This window comes from Rhinoderma darwinii, chromosome 2 (genome assembly GCF_050947455.1).
Source record: "Rhinoderma darwinii isolate aRhiDar2 chromosome 2, aRhiDar2.hap1, whole genome shotgun sequence".
Lineage (NCBI taxonomy): Eukaryota > Metazoa > Chordata > Amphibia > Anura > Rhinodermatidae > Rhinoderma > Rhinoderma darwinii.
Window position 1 is genome coordinate 251,664,619 of NC_134688.1, and position 26,676 is coordinate 251,691,294.

Consider the following 26,676-nt stretch of genomic DNA (forward strand, 5'->3'; position numbering starts at 1 on the left):
TGAGTGTTTTTCACTGTTTTTTCCCCACAGTCCTTGCATTAGCTTTAATGGCCGCAGGCGCAAAACTCACTGAAAAAACGCAGAAAAATACGTGCAGGCAGTTCAAAATCTGCCTCAAATTTCCTGATGGAATTCTGAGGCAGATTTTTTCTGCCTGCAAAAAAACTCTGTGTGAACGGGGCCTTACTGTGTTATGACTTGTGCAAACCATTACATCGACTTTACCAATATTGCTTCCTTAAAGGGGTATTTCCACCAGAGACATTTATGGCATATCCACAAGATATGCCAGTAATGTCGGACACGTCCGGCACTCCAGAGAGAAGGCAAGGTGGAGAGGTGGGTGTGCATGTGTGCGGCTCTCTCCTTTGTAGTTTATGGGCATTATGACATGCTCAGGTATTTCCATAACTCTCATAAATTGCAAAGGAGATAACTGCTTACATGTGCGGCCACCCTGTCTTTCCTGGAGTAAAGGGGAATTCCCATTCTCACTATATATGTGGGAATCCCAGATGTGGAACCCCCACACATGCCATAAATGCCTCATATGGAAATACCCCTTTAAATTTTATTGTGATTCTTGGGAGTGTTATAATCGTACAATGTGGGGGCCAGAAAAGGTTGTACATCCCTACCTTAGATTGTTAATATATTTATTATTTATACTTCATTTTTGTTGAAGCCTTAAATATTTTTCCCCTTGGGAACTGTCAGATTATCGAATATTCTGGATTATTGGACTGTCATAACATAGTATATAAAATTTACCTCTAAGATTATAAATCTTTAAACCACAATGTTCTACCATGACATTTGTTTAATCACAGGGGTGTCTCTAAATGTATTGGTTTTGTGATATTACAGATCAGGTTGTACCAGTCTATCAGACTTTCTGTATTATCAGATGGCAGATTAAAGATTTTTACAGGGTTTGGGTGATATAGCAGTTATTCCTACCATTATTACTACTAATACCAAGGATTAGAATAAATGATTCTATGTTAAGCCCCATCTGACATTGCACATATATAATTTATCCTTAAAATAGCTTGGATTTTTCTTCCTGTTACACCAAAAAATCTGCTCATGTGAAATGGTGCTGCAGCTGGTGCTTGCATCTAGAACAGGCATCTCACTGGGCCTGACCAAGCAAGCTGGCTGCCGCTGACAGATTTCTATTGGATTAGCCAATCCTCAAATTTTTGGCACCGTACAAATTAACCCCTGGCAAACTATAGCTCTGCCAGGAAAAGAGCTGCAGTGTCATCTCAGGCGTGCCCAGCTAGACTTAAGGGCCCAAGTTTTGTGTGAAGCATGTGGAAGATAAAGTGACCGCTTACAAGTCTCGCCCTGCCTCTGAAGGGGGGGGGACGTTACACACAGGCTCTTGTGCACCATTTATTTATAACAGAGGAGTCAGTTTGTGCAGATGAAATGTCCACTCCGGAGGAGGAAGGAGAAAACTCACAAGAAGGGAGGTAAGATTTTATATATAATAGCACCTAGATGTAGTATCAGCCTCAGGTTAAGGAGTAGAAAACAATGGATTTTTTTTTTTTTTTCAGAAGTTCAGGTGCAAGGAAAGTAGAATTACATATGATACTGAAGCAGGATAGACGGAAGTTATTAAAAGTGCCACATAGGGGAGCAATGTAAGGTGGGATTGTACAAATGCACACTCAGAATGGAAATATGCGCATAAAATGACACCACTGGGGTTGAGGAGTGTGACAGTCTTCAATAAACAGCTGCACTAACCGTTCACGTAATGGCACAGACAAAGATGAGATTCTACATAAAGAAGAAGCACAGAAGGAAATTCTAATAATGGGAATGGGAAGAAATGTGACAACATCTTTCTGTATAACTTCTTATGTATAGTATTATGGGCTCCTCTGTATAACATGAATATATAGCAAACTGAGTATCCATACAGAAATTGAACTGTAAGAAAAATGAATAATAAAAATTATTAAAGCTTAGCAGGACTCAAAACCTGAGGATTAGACCAGATAACCCATATACCCTTCCCTCCTCATCAACCTGCATGTCCCTCTCAAAGGGGTCTAGGAAAAAGAGTTCTTGGAAGGGTCTTTACACTGGTCATTGGTAAAGTTCTTCTCCTTACAAAATATTGACTTTGTAGGGTTAAGGAGTCCTAAACGGATTCATGGGACACAAGTGGGGTTAGCTGACGTCACACCGGAATAAGTTCAGTTTTTGAGGGAATTTAGACCAAGAAAAAAATAATTATTTTTGGATTCAATGAGAATCTCCCTAAAACAGTACTGGCCAAGCTGATTTTTGAGTCTAGTTGCTACATAAAGCAGAACAATTTTAACATCACTGCATAACTGCAATTGTGGCGTTTATATACCCACAATATTTGGAAACTTAGGCTATGTTCCCACAGGCAAGATACGCTGCAGAATTTGCGCAACCGAATTCTGTGTGAAAATTTCATAGCATTTACAGTAGCAGCAAAGTAGATGAGATTTCTGCAAATGTCAGCCACATGCTGCAGAAAGAAAATACAGAAAAGTCGCGTGGAAAGTGTTCTGCGGCGCGGCGTTCTAATCCGTAGCATGTCGATGCCGTGTATTACAAGCGAAGATGCTGCGTGTTTGAGCCATAGAAAGGGAAGCCTAAATTCCACAAGTTGAGTTTTGTTGCATTTTGTACTTCGTTTGCACAGCAGAAACGTCTTAAAAATTTATGCAAATCCGCTGGCGCACATAAAGTTTGTTACAATCAATGTAAAACACTACATCCGCAGAAAAAAACGAAAGTTGAAAACTACACTGCATTACTGCAGAAATATGCTCTATTTGCTGATGATTCATGTAACTGATTTAGCTGTGTCTTTTTGAGATTCCACTGCAGATTTCCCCCCGCCTCCACTACCAGTACCTATGTATAATTCACACAACCTCTTTGTGTTGTTCTATATGTATTTCTTTAAGAGGCAAAGATATGGCTTCTAGCACTTAATTTATGTTTCCTCAGTTTAAAAAAAAAAAAAGGAAAAATTAAACAAACAAGCATGTATCCGGTGCTCCCAAGTGCCTGCTATAGATACTACTAGATGTCAGGTGGTATTTTTATTCCTTCCACCAAAGGGTTTTTATAGCATAAATACTCTATTTAGAATTAGTAAAGAATCACTGGAATAATGATAGAGCTTTATAAAATATAACTTTTACTTCATATTGTTTAAAATAATGTGCAAAACATACACACAGGACAAATTTAAAGGCTAAAAATGTGCTCTCTTTTGTGAGAGAAAACTGACATTCTGTACGTTTTGTGCAGAGTAAATGCAAAGCTCCAAATATTACTGCATAAAGGAGGAGGTTTATTCAAAGGTATATTTTGGGGTAATCCACCCCCCTACCCATTCTATAGTGTGTCCAAGTCCATCTTGATCCTGTAGCTGGGGACTGGGAAACCTCCTATTTTCCTTTTATATGTGTCCAGGCAGATAATGCTGTTCTCCCGACGCGTTTCCTTGTGGCCAAGATTCTTCAGGGGAGTTTAGGCCAATTAGCCTCTATGGTCACAAGGAAACGCGTCGGGAGAACAGCATTATCTGCCTGGACACATATAAAAGGAAAATAGGAGGTTTCCCAGTCCCCAGCTACAGGATCAAGATGGACTTGGACACACTATAGAATGGGTAGGGGGGTGAATTATCCCAAAATATACCTTTGAAAAAACCTCCTCCTTTATGCAGTAATATTTGGAGCTTTGCATTTACTCTGCACAAAACGTACAGAATGTCAGTTTTCTCTCACAAAAGAGAGCACATTTTTAGCCTTTAAATTTGTCCTGTGTGTATGTTTTGCACATTATTTTAAACAATATGAAGTAAAAGTTATATTTTATAAAGCTCTATCATTATTCCAGTGATTCTATAGATACTACTATACACCATATACATTTGTTTGTGGTATATAAGGGGCATGTATTTGGTGGAGTTGTTTTTATATATGCCATATCTACCAATTTGGCGGGGGTGCATTAGCTTTTATTTCTTATGATCATTTTGGTTGAGATTCCTACTTGGGATAGGGGGATTTTATGAGCGTAATATATTATATATGTGTATATATATCCATTCCTAAAAACACAAATTTGTCAGTTTTATTTACATAAGGTGGTTCCTGTCTCTTTAGGGTACTTGCTGTGCCTCGTCCCCCTTCACCAGTCACTCCGGAACTTTTGTCCCTGGAGGACATAGGGGTAAGGTTCCAGTATTGTATCGCAGCTGTGGAAGACTTGGAAAGGGAACGAAATGAGCTCATACGAGAGCTGGCCATACTTCAGGAGCCCTCATTGGAAGCTGTACAACAGGCACATGAGGAAGTAGTGCAGGCATATGGACAGAAGGCTCAGACAGAACTGGAGAGGGACACTTTGCAGGAAGAGATACGAGGAATACGTCGCAGATTGTTCCGAGTGACTAAAGAATGTGTAGCTTGCCAATACCAGCTTGAAAATCGGCGTCAGGAATTAGCTCAGAAAACAGCAGAACACAAGGAACTAGAGACTGTTGCAGCTCGGTTGACAGAGGAGATTTCCCAACTGCGGAATACCTTTACTCAACAGAGACAGGGGGAAGAGCAGCGAGTTAGAGCTCCACAACGCAGGCAAATCTCACGTGAACTGCAGGAAAGAAGACGGCTCTCTGCAGACCTGCAAAGCCTGACTGAGGAACAACACAGTACCCTCCAAGACCATTATGAGCCCAAACTTCTTCAACGCTTGGAGTGTGCTGAAAGAGGGACGCAAGCCCTAAGAAAGGCGCAGGAAGAGTTGCGAAAACTAAGAGGGGAAATAAGGCCACTCCAAGGAGAAGCCTGCCAACTGCAGGCTCAGAAATGCAGTCTACAAGAGCAAATTAATCTCATGAAGAAGAAGAGGGAAGAAGAAGTGCTGCTATACAGGGTATGGATGGAGTCAAGGACAGATTTCATAAATGTTCATCTTGTAAAAGAGCTACTAATATAATTCATATATGTAAGCCTCTGTTCACATTTGCTTTGTAGGCTCTGAACCTCCATCCAAATTTCCATCAGATTTAACAGGAAAAATTGCGCTGCATGCAGCACTATTCTTCCCATCAAAACGATGGACATCCTGACCAAACTCATTGTAAGTCAATTGGGTCCATCATACGACAGATCCGGCACAGTGGCTTGATTTTCATTATGTACAAAAGCCAAAATGCAAGTGTGAACATAGTGTAAATGTTTTTGTGGGTTCTGAGAACTGCAGATATGTGAGATAAAGTAGTGATCATTGGGGTGGACATTTTTCTGAAGTGCTGCAAACTCAGTAAAAAACACTACAGCCTCTACCCATCCCGAACTAGCAATTGACACACAACAGATTGTATTCAACTATACAGCAGTAAATAAATGCATACTGATGGCAATGTATATCTGCAATCTCTGCCATTGTATAAAAAAGAACTACTAAACAAGCAGCTGCATATACAAATACATCATTCTATATAATTAAACGTTTTTTTTTTATTAACGGTCTTTGCACACAACTTAGCCTACTTTGATTAGTAGCCAGTTGTAAAATGCCTATAGCCAATTGTATACAGTTATATTATAAAGTTTTCTGACTTTAATGGTGTTGTAAAGTGTAGCTCCAGCCCAAAGTTTAAATGTGCCACCGAGAGTGCCTGGTATCCTGTATCATAGGTATCTATGATTCCAGAAGCTTCCATCTCCTATTAATAATAGGATCTTTGAAGGAGAGGAGTCCGGCGTCATACTTTTGCCTAGGATACAAAAGCGCCAGCTTTTCCTACAGCAAGATATTCAAATTTCAGATGTGAGCACCGAAGTTGTATGTTGTAACTGAAGCTAAACTAAAGTTTGGTTTATGTCTTGCCCCGTTTTTGAACTTACTTGAGCATTTCTTACAATGGATAACTTCAAATATGACTTGCAACGTGGTTAAATGTCTTTCACACCTGATATTGATACTGCTTCCATCTTGAACGCTCATGGAGGAATAACCTATTTATAAGACATTTTTACTCATGAGCAGAGATCTGAAACACTTTATCTTCACCCTCTGCCCACTCACCCTTTGCATTGGGCAGGCAATACGTGGGTTCAGCCCAAATGACACGGGAGAGCCCAAGTATTGACTCCTTATATTCCCTCTTTAATTAGGTGCCGACACATACCTGAAAAAAGTATTTCTTGCCAAGTCTATTCATAGCTGTGTGGAGAGAACAGTCTAATAAAACTATTTTTAACAGAATCCAAGAGCTGTATTTTCTCAGAGCAGTTCATGTACTAAATGAAATATTACAATCACGTGAGGATTTAACAATGGATTTATATGCTGTACGTTTACTATGCGGGTGGGGGATTTGGATAAAACATTGGTTGAATCTAATGTCTAAAAATTCTCTCACGCTCCATCCAGGAACAGCAGCAAGAACTAGAAGACAGGAGGAGTGAGATTAAGATTTCAGTCCAGCTGCAGCAGCATCAGAATAAAGAGATGGACGAATTAAGGAAGAGTTTAGCCCAGGAGCTTTCAATCTACAAGTATGTTACATCAACAACAGTTTATCAGTGGGATGTAAAGTCAACCTTGTATAAGAAACGGGGAAAACAGTAGCTTGCATGGTTAATGTTACTTATATGCATGGTGCTTCTACACTTGCAAACATGCAAATATATAGTATGGTTCAGTATTGGCCATTATCCATATTATGAACCATATTAGGTGTGAACACAATAAAAATATAACACAAGCGCAAAGGCCAAAAAGTAATTCTGTGCCTGTCAGTCATTATTTATCGGGGAATCCTTTGGACCAGTGTTTCTCAACCTTTCTAAGCCTAGTAAATCCTCGTCAAAGAAATTTGAATCAAGTTCCCCATAACCTACATTCCATCAGCAAATGTTCTCAACTGGCAGGATATTACACTTAGTGCAAATTCATGCATAAATCAATCAATCACAAATAATGAAATACAATAGGCGTAAGAAGCAACAAAAGAGAAAGTTGTCAGTCAATATGGGCATGGCCGTCGTCAGCACCCGGCGAACCCGGGCAAGCACCGGGGCCCACTACCCTTTGGGTGGCCCACTCTGCCGCCGGGTACTGTCGCTGCATGGCTCCTCCAGGATTGGAATCCCCAGCCAGAGTTTTGCCGACGGGATTCTGCTTCTGGAGGTAGCTCCCTATTCTGCTGTTTACTCGGCTACAGCCTGCCAGGCAAAGTGCTAGAAGCGGCTCTGCTCTGGGACTCCGCCTCTGGGCAAGCCACTGTCCACGTATGAACAGTGAGTGATGTCAGGGGCTTCCCCAGAGTTCCAGAGCAGAGCCTATACTGAAGGAAGAGAAAAGGAGGAATCCTCCAGCTCACCGTGTATGTAGACTTGTACTGCTTATAGCGCTCGGGTCCTCGTGTCGGCACACGGCATGGAGTAGAAGCAGAGAACAAAGATTGGATCCAGCGCTGATATGGATAAAAAGGAAACTTCTTTAAAGTTTTAATCGGCAGGATAATTTCCTGGTACAGAGGGAGGTTCAATAGAATGAATAGCCTACACGTTTCAGACGCTTGCTGCGTCCTTACTCATGGCTTATGCTCTTAAGCCATGAGTAAGGACGCAGCAAGCGTTTGAAACGCGTAGGCTATTCATTCCATTGACCCTCTCTCTGTACCAGGAAATTATCCTGCAGATTTTGTTTTTAAACACTCAAATAAAACTTGGAAGAAGTCTCCTTTTTATCCATATCAGTGCTGGATCCAATCTTTGTTCTCTGCTTCAGAGCCTATACTAGCGCTCTGCTCCGGGACTCCGGCTCTGGGGTTTCCCCTGACATCACAGTCCATATATGGACAGTGATGTCAGGAGCAGAGCATTGTCCCAGGCAGAGTGCTAGTAGCGCTCTGCATGGGACTTTGGCTCTGGGATTGCCCCTGACGTCACTATGCGTATATGGACAGTGATGTCAGGGGCTTCCCCAGAGCCGGAGTACTGGAGCAGAGACTTTACTAGCGCCCCTGACATCACTGTGTATATTTGGATGCCAGGAGGGGAGAAGGAGGCCCATGCGGAGCATTAGAAACGGCTCTGCTCCGGGATTCCGTCTCTGGGGAAGCCCTTGACATTACTGTCCACTGTCATATGAAGCAGAGCAGTGCAGGAGCAGTGCAGTGTCCCAGGCAGAGTGCTATTAGCTCTCTGCCCGGGACTTTGGCTCTGGGATTGCCCCTGACATTACTGTCCATATATGGACAGTGACGCCAGGAGGAGAGAAGGAGTCCCAGGCAGAGCGCTAGAAGCAGCTCTGCCCGGGACTCCATCTTTGGGGAAGCCCCCGACATCACTGTCCATATATGTATAGTGACGTTAGGGGCTCCTCCTGAAGCGGAATCCCCAGCCAGAGAGTCGGCAATACTCTGGTTGGGGATTCCACTCCTAGAGTTACCTGGGAGGGGGGGCTGTGTGGCACTACCAGGGAGGGGGGCTGTGTGGCACTACCAGGGAGGGGGGCTGTGTGGCACTCCCAGGGAGGAGGGGCTGTGTGCCACTTCCAGGGAGGGGGCTGTGTGACACTATCTACAGTGGGCACTAAATTTATGGGGGTAAAATCTGGGGACCTAACTTTCTTTATGGGGGCATAAACAGGGTCTAACGTCTATATGGGGGAACAAAGTGATGTTTTCCGCCATTTTACTGCCTCTGTAATTTACCCACTAAGTCTGTGTCGCCCAAGGGCCCAGATAAAACTCCAATATAGTACTCTATTAATACCCCCATAAAATTATTTATCAATTAATGCTGCCATTCAGTGTCCAATTAATGCTGTATACCACCAGTGCTCATTTAACGTCAATATCCACAGTACAGTAAATGCAGTTTTGTAGTGGTCAATTAAAGGGATTATCTGGGGACCAAAAATGTTTAATAGTTGCTTAGCATTCATTTTTTTTTTTTAAAGAAGTCACTTACTAATGTACTTTAATTAAAAATTCGGTACTAAATGGTGCCATTCAAACCCGGTGAATTGTTCCCGGAAGTGCTGGAGCTTTTCTAATATTGATGACGCGCTGACACGGCCCCACGTGACTGAGGGCATGCTTCCTGTGCTGTTCGTGTCGGCGTGTTATCAATGGCATGACCGCAAGGGGCTGTCACATTGCCTATTGCTGGAGTCCCCGAGCAGAGGTACTCCAGCACTGCTCCCGACATTTGGTCAGTGACTTCAGGGGTTTCCTATAGCTGGAGTTCCCGAGCAGAGCATCAGCTGATGCTCTGCCCGGGGACTCCGGCACTTGCTGCCAACTTCACTGTCACTGTCCATATATGGGCAGTGACGTTGGCAGCAGTACTGGAGTCCCCAAGCAGAGCATCAGCTGATGTGATGTATGTGACTGCACATCATGATCTAGCAAGATCACTATGTGCTGATAAATTAATGGAGAGAAGTGTATGACGCTGATTGGTCAGCATCATACACTTCTCTCCACAACACCCACTTGGTCAATAAGTAAAAACACGCCCAGTTGGGCATTAAGAAAGTCATTAGCATAAATCTAAAATAGGTCATAATAAAAAAACACTGCTGTAATCTACATTACAGCGCTGATCACATTATGTAGAAGATAGGGCACTTATAATGTGGTGACAAAGCCTCTTTAACCTGTGACTTTCCAGTAGTTGCTAAACTACAACACCCAACCTACCTATGCACTCCCAGCAACTCCAACAGGCACTCAGGGCATGCTGGGATTTGCAGTTTTGCAACAGCTGGAAAGACACAGGTTGAAGACCACTAGTTAGACTATAGTTTGGCTGCAAGCTCATGATCTAACAGACTAGGTTTACAGCGAATGGATGAATCTCAGTTCTTCTAGGGGTATGTTCACACGCACTGTTTTCAGACGTAATTCGGGCGTTTTACGCCTCAAATGACGCCTGAAAAAACTGCTCTATTACGCCTACAAACATCTGCCCATTGCTTGCAATGGCATTTACGATGTTCTGTTCCCACAAGGTGTTTTTTTACGCGTTGCTGTCCTAATACGGTGCGTAAAAAGACGCCCGCGAGAAAGAAGTACATGTCACTTCTTGGGACGTTTTTGGAGCCGTATTTCATTGACTCGAAAAACAGCTCCAATAACATCCGTAAAAAAACGCGACTTGCTACAAAGGAGCTGTTTTTGGCTGAAAACAGCTCCATATTTTCAGACGTATTTTGCTAAGCCGTGTGAACATACCCTAGCTGTGATACGTTCTATACCAGACTAATAGTACAACTTCAAATAGCCCAACCTATAGATCAACATGGTTGCACCAAAATTCATTTAAATGTTCACCAGAAGATTAGATAAGTACTGGTTGCAAATATCTATTTTGGTCACCCTTTCAGTTCACAGTGAGTTTTTTTACACATTTTTTGACAAGGAAACCGCGTCCGAAAATGCCTCCCATTGATTTCAATGGGAAGGCGGAAGCGGTTTTTTCCCACGAGCGGAAGAACCGTCTCGCGGGAAAAAGAAGCGACATGCCCTATCTTCGGGCGTTTACGTCTCTGACCTGCCATTGACATCAAAATCTGCCTCAAAATTCCAAACGGAACTTTGGGGCAGAATTTTCTGCCTGCAAAAAACTCCAATGCAGTCTTGGTTTGGAAAAAAATAAAGTTTTCAACTGTGTACTTGTTAGCATACAAGGCCTATTATTTCATGCTTTATAATACTTAGAATCTGTGGAGATTAATCAAAACTGGTGCAAAGAAAAAGTGGAGCAGTTGCCCATAGCAACAAATCACACGGCTTCTTTCATTTTCAAAATAGCATCTGAAAAATGAAAGCTTAAATCCGATTGGTTACAATGGGCTACTACTCCACTTATTCATTGGATCAGTTCTTAGAAAACTCCACCTATGTCTGTAGTCTCTCACACTTTAGGGTATGTTCACACGCTTACTAAAAAAAAACTGAAAATACAGAGCTGTTTTCAAGGGAAAACAGCTCCTGATTTTCAGCCGTTTTTTAGCAACTCACGTTTTTCGTTGTGTTTTTTATGGCCGTTTTTGGAGCTGATTTTCTATAGAGTCAATGAAAAACGGCTCCAATAACGGCTCAACAAGTGACATGCACTTCTTTTTCGCGTGTCTTTTTACACGCCGTTTTTTAAAAATGAGACGTAAAAAAATGCCCCGTCGGAACAGAACGCCGTATTTCCCATTGAAATCAATGGGTAGATGTTTGTAGGTGTGCTGCTTCCGTTTTTTCAGACGTATTTTGAGGCGTAAATGCCCCGAATTACGCCTGAAAACACTACGTGTGCACATACCCTTAGATTCAGAATTCATTTATAATAATCTCCCAGCTACGAAAGTAGCTCTGTTCACATCTGGGTTGGTGTCCCATTCTGACGTTCCGTCGGAGGTTTCCATCAAAACGGGACCCTGAGCAGAAACAAACCAGAGGTTTCAGTCTCCATCACCTTTGATTTCAATGGGGACGGAGCCGGTGCCCCTGGTTTCCGTTTGTCTCCTTTGTGCACCGGATCCGTCGTTTTGCCGGAAGCAATAGCGTAGTCGACTTTTTTATTACCTGTATTATTCGTTTTTATTACCTGTAGCTAAATATGAGTTGTTATACTATGCTAAATTAAATGATTTGTGTATTTACATACTGAACATTTAGGGTAAGGCCACACGGTGCGTCGTTGACATGGTTTTGCTGCGGTATTGTTGCGTTTGAAAACCGCATGCAGTCAACTGCATGCGTTTTTGTCTCTGTAATGCTGCAGTTCTGTTGCGTTTTTAAAGGAAATAATTGGTGGACATAGTTTTCACCCGTGTTGAAGTTTATTAGGTGCTTCCTGTATATAGTTCATTACAATGCATTGCAGAACTGCTAGCAAAAACGCAAGCAGTTGAGCAACAACTTTGGCAGCGCAGTCATTAACTGCATAGGGTCAGACATTATGAAGATGCAGTTAACTGCACAAAAAACACATTGCAATATAATAGCAGCAGTCTGTCCATAACACAAATTTCACCATTGACTTCTATTGAAAAATGACTTGCTGCAGTTTAAAAACGCAACATAAACGCACCGTGAGCGCAGCCTGTCGCTTTACCCTTAATCCGTTTTATAGTTGCTCATGCTGAGGTGGTCAGCTTTTAACTGCAGGAAAGTGTAATTAACCCCCTTAAGGACACGCTCGATTTGAGTTCTTTCATTTTCGATTTTTTCCTCCCCGCATTCCAAAAGCCATAATTTTTTTATTTCTTTGTCGGCATAGCCATATGAGGGCTTGTTTTTTGCAGGACAAGTTGTAGTTTTTCATGGCACCATTTATTGTACCGCCTAATTTACTGGGATGCTAAAAAAGAAATTATTTTTGGGGTGAAATGGGAAAAAAACATAGATTACGCCATTTGTTTTAGTCCATCAGGCGGTAAAAACTACATATTCACCTTATACTACAGGTTTATAGGATTACGGCGATATCTAATTCATATGTTTTGTTTTATGTTTTACCACTTCTGAAAAAATAAAACCATTTGCTAAAAAAAAAAAAAAAATGTTTTGTATCGCCATATTCTGAGAGCCATAACTTTTTATTTTTCCATCAATTTAGTGGTATGTGGGCTTACATTTTGGGGGATGAGCTGTAGTTTTCACCGATACTGTTTTGGGGTACATGCGACTTTCTGATCACTTTTTATTCTATTTTTTTGGAGAGCTAAGGTGACCAAAAAACAGCAGCAATTTGAATGTTTTAGATATTTATTTATTTTTACGGCGTTCACCGAGCGGGTTAAACAATGTTATATTGTGATAGCTTGGACTTTTACGTACGCGGCGATACCAGTTATGTTAACTTTTATTTATTTTTAACATTTCTTTAGGGGAAAAACTCGTTGGATCGCTTGCATGATATACTGCAACACTAATGTTTTGCAGTATATCGTGATTCTGAAAGTCTCTTTTGAAGCCTTGGCTTCAAAGGCAGGGCTTCAAAGTAGTACAAAGATGGAGACCTGGGGGCCATTATTAGTCGCCATGACAACCATTGTCACCAGCCGACTGCGTCCTGGGGGGCGCGATGGCGCGTTGGAGGGGGCGCCCCCGATTCTTACAATTTAAATGCTGCGGTCGCGATGGACCGCAGCATTTATGGTGTTAAACAAGTGGAATCAAAGTGATCTTTGATTCCGCCTGTTACAGTGAGGTGTCGGCTTTTATAACACAGCCGTCACCCGCTGAGTATGGAGCAAGCTCAACCTGTGAGCCCACTCCATACTTCCCCTTAATGGCTGTCACGTACTAGTACATGACATGTCGTTAAAGCGTTCTTTAGTTTTTTAGCAAATTTCCCAATCTACTTTCTGTATTAATGTTTTCAAGATCTCTACTTCTTGTTATAGAGTAGGAATATTCATTGTTAACTCTCAGGGTATAAAATCCTGTCCATAGTCACGTGATGAACACACAGTTGCTGAAATCATTGGAAGACACAGCTCTGATACACATACTGTAACGAGCCATGCACCTATGTGTAAATCATGTGCCCTGGAGGCAGTGGGTACCGAAGTAATAATGGGGGGCTTATGTTAACCTTTTTACTGGCTAGTGCTAAGTCCTGCTTAAGTAATCGACGTCGTCAAACAGACAACTGACATTACTAAGATGGTAATAAAGTGCTAAAAAAAATACAGGCATAAAAATGGTGGTAAAGCATACAGGCATAAAACATTTTTGGACTAAAATAAAAACTCCCCCACACAAACCTCCTTGACCATTTTATAAAGAAAAAAATAAATAAAGCGTAAATCATCTAAGTAGTCCAACGAATCTTCAACGTAGTCCAAACGGTCCAGTGGAACCTGCAAAATAAGCAATTTGAAAAATAAAAAAAACGTATACTCACCCATAGCAGTGTTCTGTCTTCTTCCTTCTCTGCTGTGCCGCAATAGAATCTAGACATCAATAAACTCTAATTTCTATTGTGGCGCACAGGACCTAGAGATGCACCAGAAATATTAATAGATAATGGGAGGCCCTGTGTGCCAGAAAAAGCTAACACAGGGACTCCTAATATAACACAATACCTTTCCTTTAAATGGGAACTAAACTTTTAAAAAACTTCTGAGATGTCATAGTGACATGTTAGAAGTTTTTGTCAGTGGGGGTCCAAGCACTGAGACCCTCACCGATTGATAAATCAAAGAGGCAGAGCTGCTTGGGTGAGCGCTGAGCTGCTTAGTTTCTGATGGGCTTTTCTAGGAGCCGTGTATGAGCTCAATAGAAAGTCTATGAGTCCGTACACCAACTGGTTGGCTTTCTGGGAAGAGCCGATCAGAAGCGAAGCAAAACTCACCCGAGCAATTCTGCGGCTTCGTTTTAGTGCTCAATGGGGTCTCAGTGCTCAGACCCCCATCGATCAAAACTTTTGACATGTCACTGAAGTGTCTCAGAATTTTTTTAAAGTTTAGATACAATTGAAGCAGTTAGACAAACCTCCCCCTTGCAGTATAATAACTACTGAGGGCTCTATGGGGGAAATAATACTACAAGGAGGGGTCTGAGCTTCTGACTGCTAAGGGCTTTATGTGGAAGGATTATCATGCGCTCAGCTTCCTGCCCCCACTAATTTAAAAGTGATCGGCTGATGCTGGGGGTGGGATTATACTGCAAAGGGGGGGGGGGTGTATGAGCGTCATGCTGACAGCAGAGGGCTCTGTGGGGGAGAATCCCCCCATAGAGCAGTCAGTAGTTACTGTCTGAGTGTCTAACTGCTGAGGGATCTATGGGGGGAAATTAATCCCCCACAGAGCCCTCTGCAGTCAGATGCTCAGACCCCCCCCTGCAGTATAGTAACTACTGAGGGCTGTATGGGGGGGGGGGATTATTCTCCCCCACAGAGCCCTTTCCTGTCGGACGATCACTTTTAAATTAGTGGGGGCAGGAGGCTGAGTAATGTAAGCGGCGCTCTGTTAGCCTCACCTTTTAAATCACAGGCCGCTCTGCTCCTCCTTCTGAACTGCTCCTCTTTGGCTGTGTGTGCAGCGTCAGAGAGGAGGAGTGTTCTAGCAGACATGCACTTATCCTGCAGCACGTCTGCTAATAAGTGCTCTGGTGGATGGGTCATCAGCTATCCGGTAGTGGACAACCCCTTTAAAGAGTGTCTGAGTTAGGCCTCATTTAGACAAGCGTAATATACGCGTGTGCTTTTCACGCGTGTCGTACGCACCTATATTACTCTATGGGGCAGTGCAGACAATGCGTGAATTTTGCGCAGCGCGAGTGCGTTGCGTAAAACTCACGACATGTTCTATAATCGTGTGTTTTTCGCGCATCACGCACCCATTGAAGTCACGAACTTCCGTGCGAACTGAGTGATTCGCGCAACAGCTGTCAAACTCTGAAGGTAAACAGAAAAGCACCACGTGCTTTTCTGTTTACTAACATCCAAACGGAGTGTCTTAGAGATGAGCGAACCGTCCGAACCGAACTTCACCTGGTTCGGCCGAACTCGTTTTGACCGAACCCGGCAAAAAATGTTCCGGTACGCGACGTCAGGAGACAGTCACTGTCCAGGGTGCTGAAAGAGTTAAACTGGTTCAGCACCCTGGACAGTGACTTCCGATCACAATATACATGAACGTGTAAAAAAAAAAAAAGAAGTTCTGACTTACCGATAACTCCCGGCTGACCTCCCGGGATGACGATTCAGTCCAAGTGACAGCTGCAGCCAATCACAGGCCAATCACAGGCTGCAGCGGTCACATGGACTGCCGCGTCATCCAGGGAGGTGGGGCCGGATGTCAAGAGAGGGACGCGTCACCAAGGCAACGGCCGGGAGACCCGACTGGAGGAAGCAGGAAGTTCTTGGTAAGTATGAACGGCTTTTTTTTATTCACAGGTTGTTATATTGTGATCGGAATTCACTGTCGAGGGTGCTGAAAGAGTTACTGCTGATCAGTTAACTCTTTCAGCACCCTGGACAGTGACTGACGTCGACTAGCCTCATCTCTATGATGGCGGCTGCGCGAAAATCACGCAGCCGCGCATTATACACTGATGACACACGGAGCTGTCAAGTGCCTTTTGCGCACGCAAAACACTGCGTTTTTTGGCGTGCACAAAACGTACACGCTCGTGTAAATGAGGCCTAAGACTGTTTATCGTTTCCAATGACAGGCAGAATGGTGAATGCGGCTCTAGAATTTAACACAGGCTGTTACTTTGTATCTAAAAAGTAATGAACGTTTTATATTATATAAACTGTAAAAAAGGGATGTTCTAAGCTGAACATACACTTTACAATTCCATTCCATCAGCTTTTAAAATCATTACCATTAAAGGGTAACTAAACATTTGACAAACTTCTGACATGTCATAATGACATGTCTGCAACATCGAGTGCACACTAATTTCTGCAAACCACCTGCGGGGTTAACATGCCCACTACACCCCTAGGTGAATACCTTGAGGGGTGTAGTTTCCAAAATGCGGTCACTTCTGGGGGGTTTCCACTGTTTTGGTCCCACATGGGCTTTGCAAATGTGACATAGCGACCAGAAACCAATCCAGCGAAATCTGCATTCCAAAAGCCAAATGGCGCTCCGTCTCTTCTGAGCCCTACTCTGTGCCCAAAGCAGTTTATGACCACATATGGGGTATTGCCGTACTCGGGAGAAATTGCTTTACAAATGCTGGGGTGCATTTTCTTCCTTATTCCTTGTAAGTATTACAAATTTCTATGTTTTTTCAGAAAATAATTATTTTTCCTTTATTTGTTGAGAAAATGAAAATCAATCGTTGAGCTAAATCTACGTCTTATTGAAGAAAAGGGATTGTTTTTATTTTCACTGCCCAATTCTTATAAATTCTATGAAACACCTGTGGGGTCAAAATGCTCACTACACCACTAGATCATTTCCTCAAGGGGTGTAGTTTCCTAAATGGAGTCACTTTTTGGGCGTTTTCATTGTTTTGTCCCCTCAGGTGATTTGTAAATGTGACATGGCCTCCGCAAACCATTCCTGCTAAATGTGATCTCCAAAAGCCAAGTAGTGCTCTTTCCTTTCTGAGCCCTGCCGTGTGTCCAAACAGATGTTTATGACCACATGTGGGGTATTGTTTTACTCGGGAGAAATTGCTTTACAAATGTTGCTTTTTCCCCTTTAGTCCTTCTGGAAATTAAAAAAAAATAGCTAAACCTACATTTTCTTTGAAAAAAATGTAGATTTTCATTTTTATGGCCTACTTCCTATAATTTCTGCAATAAACTTTTGGGATCAAAATGCTCACTATACCCCTAGATAATTTCCTTGAGATGTGTAGTTTCCCAAATGGGTCACTTTTGGGGGATTTCCACAGTTTTGGCACCTCAAGAGCCCTTCAAACCTGACATGGTACCTAAAATATATTCTAATAAAAAGAAGGCCCCAAAATCCTCCAGGTGCTCCTTTGCTTCTGAGGCCTGTGCTTCAGTACATTACCACACTAGAGCCACATGTGGGATATTTCCTAAATCCGCAGAACCTGGGCAATAAATATTGAGTTGCATTTCTCTGCTAAAACTTTCTGTGTTACAAAAAAAATGGATTAAAAATGAATTTCTGCAAAAAAGCCGAACAGTCACGAAGTGGCTGAGCACTCACACGAGCGGTTCCGCCGCTTCGTTTTAGCGATTGGTGGGGGTCTCAGGGCTCGGACCCCCACCAATCAAAACTTCTGACATGTCACTATGACATGTCAGAAGTTTGTCAAACATTTAGTTACCCTTTAAGTAAATAAAATCTAGCCTGGACTATAAAATACTTAACAATGGAAATCCAGCAGTAATTATTACACCTTATTTTAAAAATACAACAAACAAATCTACATTTGGTGAAATGTTAAAAACGTTCTAACATGCACGATATTCTCAGAGGTAATAGAGCATCCCTAAACAGACATAATGTACAGAGCTGTGAACTACTGAAAAAAAATAGTCGTATAAAAGTCTATAGCAAATTAATTCTACAATCAGCCCAACACTATCCATCTAAGGCTATGTTCCCAAGTAACGTAAACACAGCAGAATTTGACCAGATTTTCCGTCCAGAAATTCTGCAGTGTTTACAGTAGCAGCAAGGTACATGAGATTAAACAAATCTAATCCACACAAAGAGTTTTAACCCTTTCCCTCTTTGGCCGCTTTTGACCTTCCTGACAGAGCCACATTTTTCAAATCTGACATGTTTCACTTTATATGGTAATAACTTCGGAATGCTTTTTACCTATCCAAGCGATTCTGAGATTGTTTTCTCATGACACATTGGACTTTATGTTACTGGCAAAATTTGCTCGATACATTGAGTATTTAATTGTGGGAAAACACAAAAATTTTGCCAAAAATTAAGAAAATTTGCATTTTTATCAATTTAAATGTATCTGCTTGTAAGACAGGCAGTTATACCACACAAAATGTTTTCTAATTAACATCCCCATGTCTACTTTAGATTGACATCGTTTTTTGAACATCCTTTTATTTTTCTAGGACGTTACAAGGCTTAGAACTTTAGCAGCAATTTCTCAAGAAAATGTAAAAAGGCTATTTTTTCACGGACCAGTTCAGTTGTGAAGTGGCTTTGAGGGACTTATATATTAGAAACCCCCAATAAGTCACCCCATTTTAAAAACTTCGCCCCTCAAAGTATTCAAGACAGCATTTAGAAAGTTTTTTTTAACCTTTTAGACGTTTTACATGAATTAAAGCAAGTAGAGGTGAAATTTACAAATGTCATTTTTTTTTGCAGAAATTCATTTTTAATCCATTTTTTTTTTAACACAGAAAGTTTTAGCAGAGAAATGCAACTCAATATTTATTGCCCAGGTTCTGCGGATTTAGGAAATATCCCACATGTGGCTCTAGTGTGGTAATGTACTGAAGCACAGGCCTCAGAAGCAAAGGAGCACCTGGAGGATTTTGGGGCCTTCTTTTTATTAGAATATATTTTAGGTACCATGTCAGGTTTGAAGGGCTCTTGAGGTGCCAAAACTGTGGAAATCCCCCAAAAGTGACCCCATTTGGGAAACTACACATCTCAAGGAAATTATCTAGGGGTATAGTGAGCATTTTGATCCCAAAAGTTTATTGCAGAAATTATAGGAAGTAGGCCATAAAAATTAAAATCTACATTTTTTTCAAAGAAAATGTAGGTTTAGCTATTTTTTTTTTAATTTCCAGAAGGACTAAAGGGGAAAAAGCAACATTTGTAAAGCAATTTCTCCCGAGTAAAACAATACCCCACATGTGGTCATAAACATCTGTTTGGACACACGGCAGGGCTCAGAAAGGAAAGAGCACTACTTGGCTTTTGGAGATCACATTTAGCAGGAATGGTTTGCGGAGGCCATGTCACATTTACAAATCACCTGAGGGGACAAAACAATGAAAACTCCCAAAAAGTGACTCCATTTAGGAAACTACACCCCTTGAGGAAATGATCTAGTGGTGTAGTGAGCATTTTGACCCCACAGGTGTTTCATAGAATTTATAAGAATTGGGCAGTGAAAATAAAAACAATCCCTTTTCTTCAATAAGACGTAGATTTAGCTCAACGATTTTCATTTTCTCAACAAATAAAGGAAAAATAATTTTTTTCTGAAAAAACATAGAAATTTGTAATACTTACAAGGAATAAGGAAGAAAATGCACCCCAGCATTTGTAAAGCAATTTCTCCCGAGTACGGCAATACCCCATATGTGGTCATAAACTGCTTTGGGCACAGAGTAGGGTTCAGAAGAGAAGGAGCGCCATTTGGCTTTTTAAATGCAGATTTCGCTGGATTGGTTTCTGGTCGCTATGTCACATTTGCAAAGCCCATGTGGGACCAAAACAGTGGAAACCCCCCAGAAGTGACCGCATTTTGGAAACTACACCCCTCAAGGTATTCACCTGGGGGTGTAGTGGGCATGTTAACCCCGCAGGTGGTTTGCAGAAATTAGCGTGCACTCGATGTTGCAGAGTGAAAATGGGTTTTTCTCCATAGATATGCCAATATGTGGTGCCCAACTTGTGCCGCCATAACAAGACAGCTCTCGAATTATTATGCTGTGTTTCCTGATTTTAGAAACACCCTACATGTGGCCCTAATCTTTTGCCTGGACTTTTGATAGGGCTCAGGAGTGAAAGAGTACCATGTAAAATTGAGGCCTAATGTGGCAATTTACAAAGTATTGGTTCACAATTGCAGAGCCTCTGATGTGAAATAATACAAGAAAGCCCTGAGAAGTGACCCCATGTTGGAAACTACACCCTCAAGGCATTTATTAAGGGGTGTAGTGAGCATTTTCACCCTACAGGACTTTTCCATAAATGATTGCGCTGCAGATGGTGCAAAGTAAAATTGTCAAGTTTTACCTAGATATGCAATTTCAGTGGCAAATATGTTGTGCCCAGCTTATGCCTAGTGTTGCAGGGTGCTGTCACCATTCTATGTTTTGCAGCTTATGCCACTGGAGACACACATCCCAAAAATTGTTAAAAGTATTCTCCCGGGTATGGCGATGACATATATATGGAAGTAAACAGCTGTTTGGGCACACTGTAGGGCTCAGAGGGAAGGGAACACCATTTGGCTTTTGGAGTGTGGATATGCTTGGTAGTAATTTTGTTTGAGTATTGCTGGTGTTTCCATTTATAATGTGGGGGCATATGTAAGCTTGGCAGAGTACATCAGGGGCATAGTCAAGTGGTATAATAATTGGGTTAAAAAAAACACTAAAATAATCCATAGATGTGTGTTACACTGTGACACAATCCCTTCTGCACAGGCCAGTGTCGCACTGATAAATGTCCTTCCTTATCCCCCACTTCTGGTCCACACTTCGCACCTTTGCCGTTTGGGGAATTTTGCTGGGAAAGTGTTGTCCTGGTATAATACGGGCGCCCTCGCATCCAGAAGATATGTTTAGGCCCTCCCCTTCCTGGTTCCCTAATTTTAGGGCCTTGATAATTCACCTCTTGAAACAGAAGAAATGTTCCCCTCGGGCCTGCACAACTGCGTATTTTTTACTTCCTGATTTATGGAAGTCTTAACTAATTTTATTTTTTCATAGACGTAGTGGTATGAGGGATGTTTTTTTTGCAGGACGAGCTGTAGTTATTATTGGTACCATTTTGGGGTACATGCGACTTTTTGATCACTTTTTATCCTATTTTTTGGGTGGCAAGGTGACCAAAAAACGGCAATTCCAGCATCGGGTTTTTTTTAGGGGTTTTTTTATACAGCGTCCACCATGCGTTATAAACTACATTTTAACTTCATTCTGCGGGTCAGTACGATTCCGGCGATACCTAATTTATAGCACTTTTTTATGTTTTACAACTTTTTGCAAAAATTATTTTTTTCTGTCACCAAGTTTTGAGAACCATAACGTTTACATTTTTTTGTCGACTGAGTTGTATGAGGGCTTGTTTTTGAGAGCCGAGCTATAGTTTATATAGGTACCATTTTCGGATACATGCGACTTTTGATCACTTTTTAATCCAATATTTGTAGGGCGAAGTGACCAAAAACCAGAAATTCTGGTCTCGTTTTTTACGCTGTTCACCGCGTGGAATAAATAACACAATATTTTTATAGTTCAGGCCATTACGGACACGGCGATACCAAATATGTTTGGTTTGTTTCTTTTTTTCAATAATAAATGACTTGATAAGTGAAAAGGGCGATTGTTTTATTTTATTACTTGAAACTTTTCTTATATGTTTTAAAACTTTTTTACACTTTCTTTCAAGTCCCACTAGGAGACTTGAAGGTCCAACTCTGATTGTTTTTTTTTTTTATATATATATATATATACACATTGCGCTACCTATTTAGTGCAATGTATTAGATCTGTTAGTCATTCACTAACAGCAAGCCGATTAGGCTTCGCCTCCCGGCGGGGCCTATTCGGCTTCCGTAATGCCAGAGCAGGAGGACATTGTTAGGTCTCCTGTTGCCATAGCAGCAGTCGCCAGCCCTGATTGCATGGCTGGTGATCTGCAAGCAACCTCTAAGATGCAGCCATCGTTTCCGATCGCTGTATCTAAGGGGGTAATGGCAGGGATCGGCGCTAGCTCCAGTTCCTGCCGTTACAGGTTGTTGTCAGCTGTAACATAGAGCTGACATCCACCGCTGATTACGCCGGTTCAGCTCCTGAGCCAGCGACATCTTGCAGTCGGCTACGGGAGCTTTTCAGGCTTCGCCGCCGGGCGGGTCCTGTAAGGCTTCCGTGTCAGGCATACCTGGAAGCCAGTATTAGGCCTCCTGTTGCCATTGAAGCCACCGGAACCCCTGCAATGTTATTGCAGGGGTTCCGATGAGCTGCAAACAACTTAAATGCAGCGATCGCTTTTGACAGCTGCATTTAAACATCGGTCCTCGCCATTACCCCAGGGTGTCGGCTAGAAGATGGTGGCACCGCATTCCACAATTTGTCGTATGGATATGGCAAACTGCGGGAAGCACCAGTTTCCATGACGTATCAATACGACAAATGTCGGGAGGGGTTAAACCCACAGAAAGTGTGGTCAGAAATTCACATTCTGAACGGAGTTTCATTCTGCAGTATGTCAATTGTTGATGTGAATTTGGAACATACCCTTGAAAATTAGCCCATCTTTAGAAAACTACCACAGTAAACGTGCCATTTTTTGTGGTTTACTTATTTATTTAACCCCTTTATGACCAGGCCATTTTGCACGTTAATCACCAAGGATTATTTTTTGTTTTTTCACGGTCGGATTCCATTTTTTTTTATTACGTCGATATAGCCGTATAAGGGCTTGTTTTTTTGCGGGACGAGTTGTATTTTGTAATTGTGCAATTTTTAGATGCTTATACTATATCGATTAACTTTTATTAACTTTATTTTAGGAGAGAATTGAAAATAAGCAGCTATTCCAGCATTGATTTTCAAGTTATAAATTTACGCCGTTTACTATGTAACGTAAATAACATGTTAACTTTATTCTATAGGTCGGCACGATTACGGGGATATCAAATATGTAAAGGTTTTATATGTTTTCCTACGTTTGCACAATAAAAACCCTTTTAGAAAAAAATTACTTGTTTTTGCATCGCCGCGTTCCAAAAGCCGTAATTTTTTTATTTTTCCGTCGATGTAGCCATATGTGGGCTTGATTTTTGCGGGCCAATGTGTAGTTTTCATTAGTACTATTTTGGAGTACATAGAACTTATAGATTAACTTTTATTTAATTTTTTATGGGGGGGAATGGGAGAAAAGAGAGAATTTTGCCGTTGTTTTTTGCATTTTTTTTTGGACGCCTTTCATCCGGCGGTTTAATTAATGAGTTCATTTTATTGTTCAAGTTGTTATGATCGCGGGGATACCATATATGTGTATGTGTTATTTGTTTTGCCACTTTTACTAAATAAAACCACTTTTTGGGCATAAAAAGTTTCATTTGATTTTGACTGTAAATTATTTATTTTTTTCACAAACTTTATTTAACTGCTTTACATTGTTTTTTTATTAGTCCCACCAGGGGACTTCACTATGCGATCTGCTGATCGCATATAGAATGCTTTGGTATACTTAGTATATACTACTATATATATACTTAGCCATCTATTAGGCCATGCCTCCGGGGAGAGAGGGGGGGGGGGGCGGCGCCGATGGGGTAGAAGAGGGAGCTCCCTCCCTCTGTCAAACACATTAGATGTCGCTATTCACAGTGGCATTTAATGGGTTAAACTGCCGGAATCAGAGCACACTTTATCTATCACCCTTTAAATATGAGGTGATTTATGAGTTCCAAGAGTTTCTTGTGGGCAGACACCCATCCCTTTTTTTTTTTGCTGGGGGACATTAATAATATCGTAAACTTGTATAAAGACAAATTCTATTTAGGAGTGAGAAATTACTCTAAACGGACTACATTTGGAAAATTTTTGAAAGAACTTAAATGATTTGATTTATGTCGTCTAAAAAAAACCCAGACAAAATTTCTTTTTTACCTGCTTCTCTAAAACGCATATGTCACTAACCAGGATAGATTTAGTTATAGGGCATCAGTGGGCATATAATTTATTGGAAAATACATATTATGGGTCTAGAGAGGTCTCAGACCACTCTATTGGTATACATTTTGGCACTAAAAATAGTTTTAAGAGTAGAAATTGGAATTTAAATCCACAATGGTTAGAATATATTGGCACTCACAATAAGCTTGGGGAAGAACTTACATTTTTCACGAGGTTAACAAGGAGCCTGCATCTCAAAATATTATGAGAGATGCTAGTAAAGGAAACCTAAATGGTATTTTGAACAGGGAAATATGTAGACTTATAAAACAATATAATGTAATTGAAACACAAATGAAGGAAAAGGTTCAGAACAGTGAAAATAAATTCTTGGACCATCCTAGTACAAAGGGAAGAAAACTTTCTGTAGAAGCACAAGAGGAACTCAAAAAAGGTTTCTATTAGCCAAAGCACAATTAACCCCTTAACGCTCAGTGACGTACTATTACGTCATGGAAAGCGCCCTGTTCGCGCTCCATGACGGAATAGTACGTCTCGGGAGTAACGGCCGTTTCGGCCGTCCTCCTGACACATACAGGAGCTGTGACAGCTGCTGTCTCGTACAGCGGCTGTCACAGCTCCTACAGCGGGGACCGATCGCTGTGTCCCCGCTGATTAACCCCTGAAAAGCCGTGTTCAATAGCGATCACGGCTTTTTAGGGGTTAAGCTGCCATCGCCGGCCTGCTACACGATAGCGGCCGGCGATGGTGACTATGGCAACCGGACACCAAACAATGGCGTCCAGCTATGCCATCGATGGAAGCCTAGTGGGTCCTGACAACGTCAGGACCCACTATGCTTGCTGTCAGTGAGTAGCTGACAGTTCCAATACACTGCATTACGCATGTAGTGCAGTGTATTAGAATAGCGATCAGGGCCTCCTGCCCTCAAGTCCCCTAGTGGGACAAAGTAAGAAAGTTAAAAAAAATGTGTAAAAATAAGAAAATAAAAGATTTAAAAGTAATAAAAGTAAAAATCCCCCTTTTTCCCTTATCAGTCATTTATTATTAATAAAAATATATAAAATAAACTATACATAATTGGTATCGCCGCGTCCGTAACGGCCTGAACTACAAAATTATTTTATTATTTATCCTGCGCGGTGAACGCCGTAAACGAAAATAATAATAAACCGTACCACAATCACAATTCTTTTGTCACTTAACCTCCCAAAAAATGGAATAAAAAGAGATCAAAAAGTCGCATGTACCGAAAAATGGTATTGATGGAAACTACAGTTCGTTACGCAAAAAATAAGTCCACGCACGGCTTTATTGATGGAAAAATAAAAGTTCTGGCTCTTAGAATAAGGTAACACAAAAAGTGAATGATTTTTTACAAAACGTATTTTATTGTGCAAACGCCATAAGACATAAAAAAAAAACTACAAACATCTGGTATCGCCATAATCGTATCGCCCCGCAGAATAAAGTGAATATGTCATTTATAGCGCACGGTGAACGCTGTAAAAAAAATAGAAAAAACAATAGTAGAATTGCGGTTTTTTAGTCACCGCGCCACTTAAAAATGGGATAAAAACTGATCTAAAAGTCGAATGCACCTCAAGAAAACTACAATGGATTCCTCAAGGGGTCTAGTTTCCAAAATGCTGTCACTTTTGGGGGTTTTCCACTGTTTTGGCACCACAAGACCTCTTCAAACCGGACATGGTGCCTAATAAAAAAGAGGGCTCAAAATCCCCTAGGTGCTCCTTTGCTTCGGAGGCCGGCGCTTCAGTCCATTACCGCCCGAGGGCCACATGTGGGATATTTCTCAAAACTGCAGAATCTGGGTAATAAGTACTAAGTTGCGTTTCCCTGGTAAAACCTTTTGTGTTATAAAAAAAAAAAAAGTGGCATAAAAAGGATTTTCTGACAAAATTTCACCTCTACTTTGCTCTAAATTCCTGTGAAACACCTAAAGGGTTCATAAACTTTCTAAATGCTGTTGTGAATACTTTGAGGGGTCTAGTTTCTAAAATGGGGTGTTTGATAGGGGTTTCTAATATATGGGCCCCTCAAAGCAACTTCAGAACTGAACTGGAACCTAAAAAAATAAATAAATGAGGCAATACTTCGCTTCTTACATTATACTGATAATGAGCCGTGCCCACCCCGAGATGACCCCAGTTTTAACCGTTTGTATAAATGGAGACCCCCTATTAGACCGTTTCAGTGCCCAGTTTTCCCAAGCATACACCCCCGAGAAGTGTATTTCTATTGATGAGTCCTTGGTACATTTTAAAGGGAGGGTTCAATTCCGCCAGTACCTGCCGTGTAAGAGGGCAAGGTATGGCGTAAAGATGTATAAGCTGTGCGAGAGTGCATCAGGGTATACCTACAAATTTAGGACATATGAAGGGAAGGACAGCAGTATTCAGCCCCCAGAATGCCCCCCCCCCCTTACTGGGAGTTAATGCAAAAATTGTGTGGGATTTGGTGCACCCACTGCTGGAGCACGGTTACCACCTCTACCTGGATAATTTTTATACCAGCGTCCCACTCTTCAACTGCCTCGCTTCCAGAAGTACTGTGGCATGCGGCACTGCTAGAACAAATCTGAGAGGCT

The 26,676-nt window shown here is 41.5% G+C and overlaps 1 protein-coding gene across 1 annotated transcript in view; it reads left to right on the forward strand.

The window, feature by feature from the left end:
* The first annotated feature begins 1,406 nt into the window (after positions 1–1,406).
* Positions 1,407–26,676, forward strand: part of LOC142742899 (syncoilin-like) — a 35,813-nt gene continuing 10,543 nt past the window's right edge. The window contains exons 1-3 of the mRNA XM_075853117.1: positions 1,407–1,481; positions 4,179–4,950; positions 6,457–6,581. Coding sequence (XP_075709232.1) covers positions 1,438–1,481; positions 4,179–4,950; positions 6,457–6,581 — 941 coding nt within the window. The 5' untranslated portion in view covers positions 1,407–1,437. The remainder of the gene's footprint in view (positions 1,482–4,178; positions 4,951–6,456; positions 6,582–26,676) is intronic.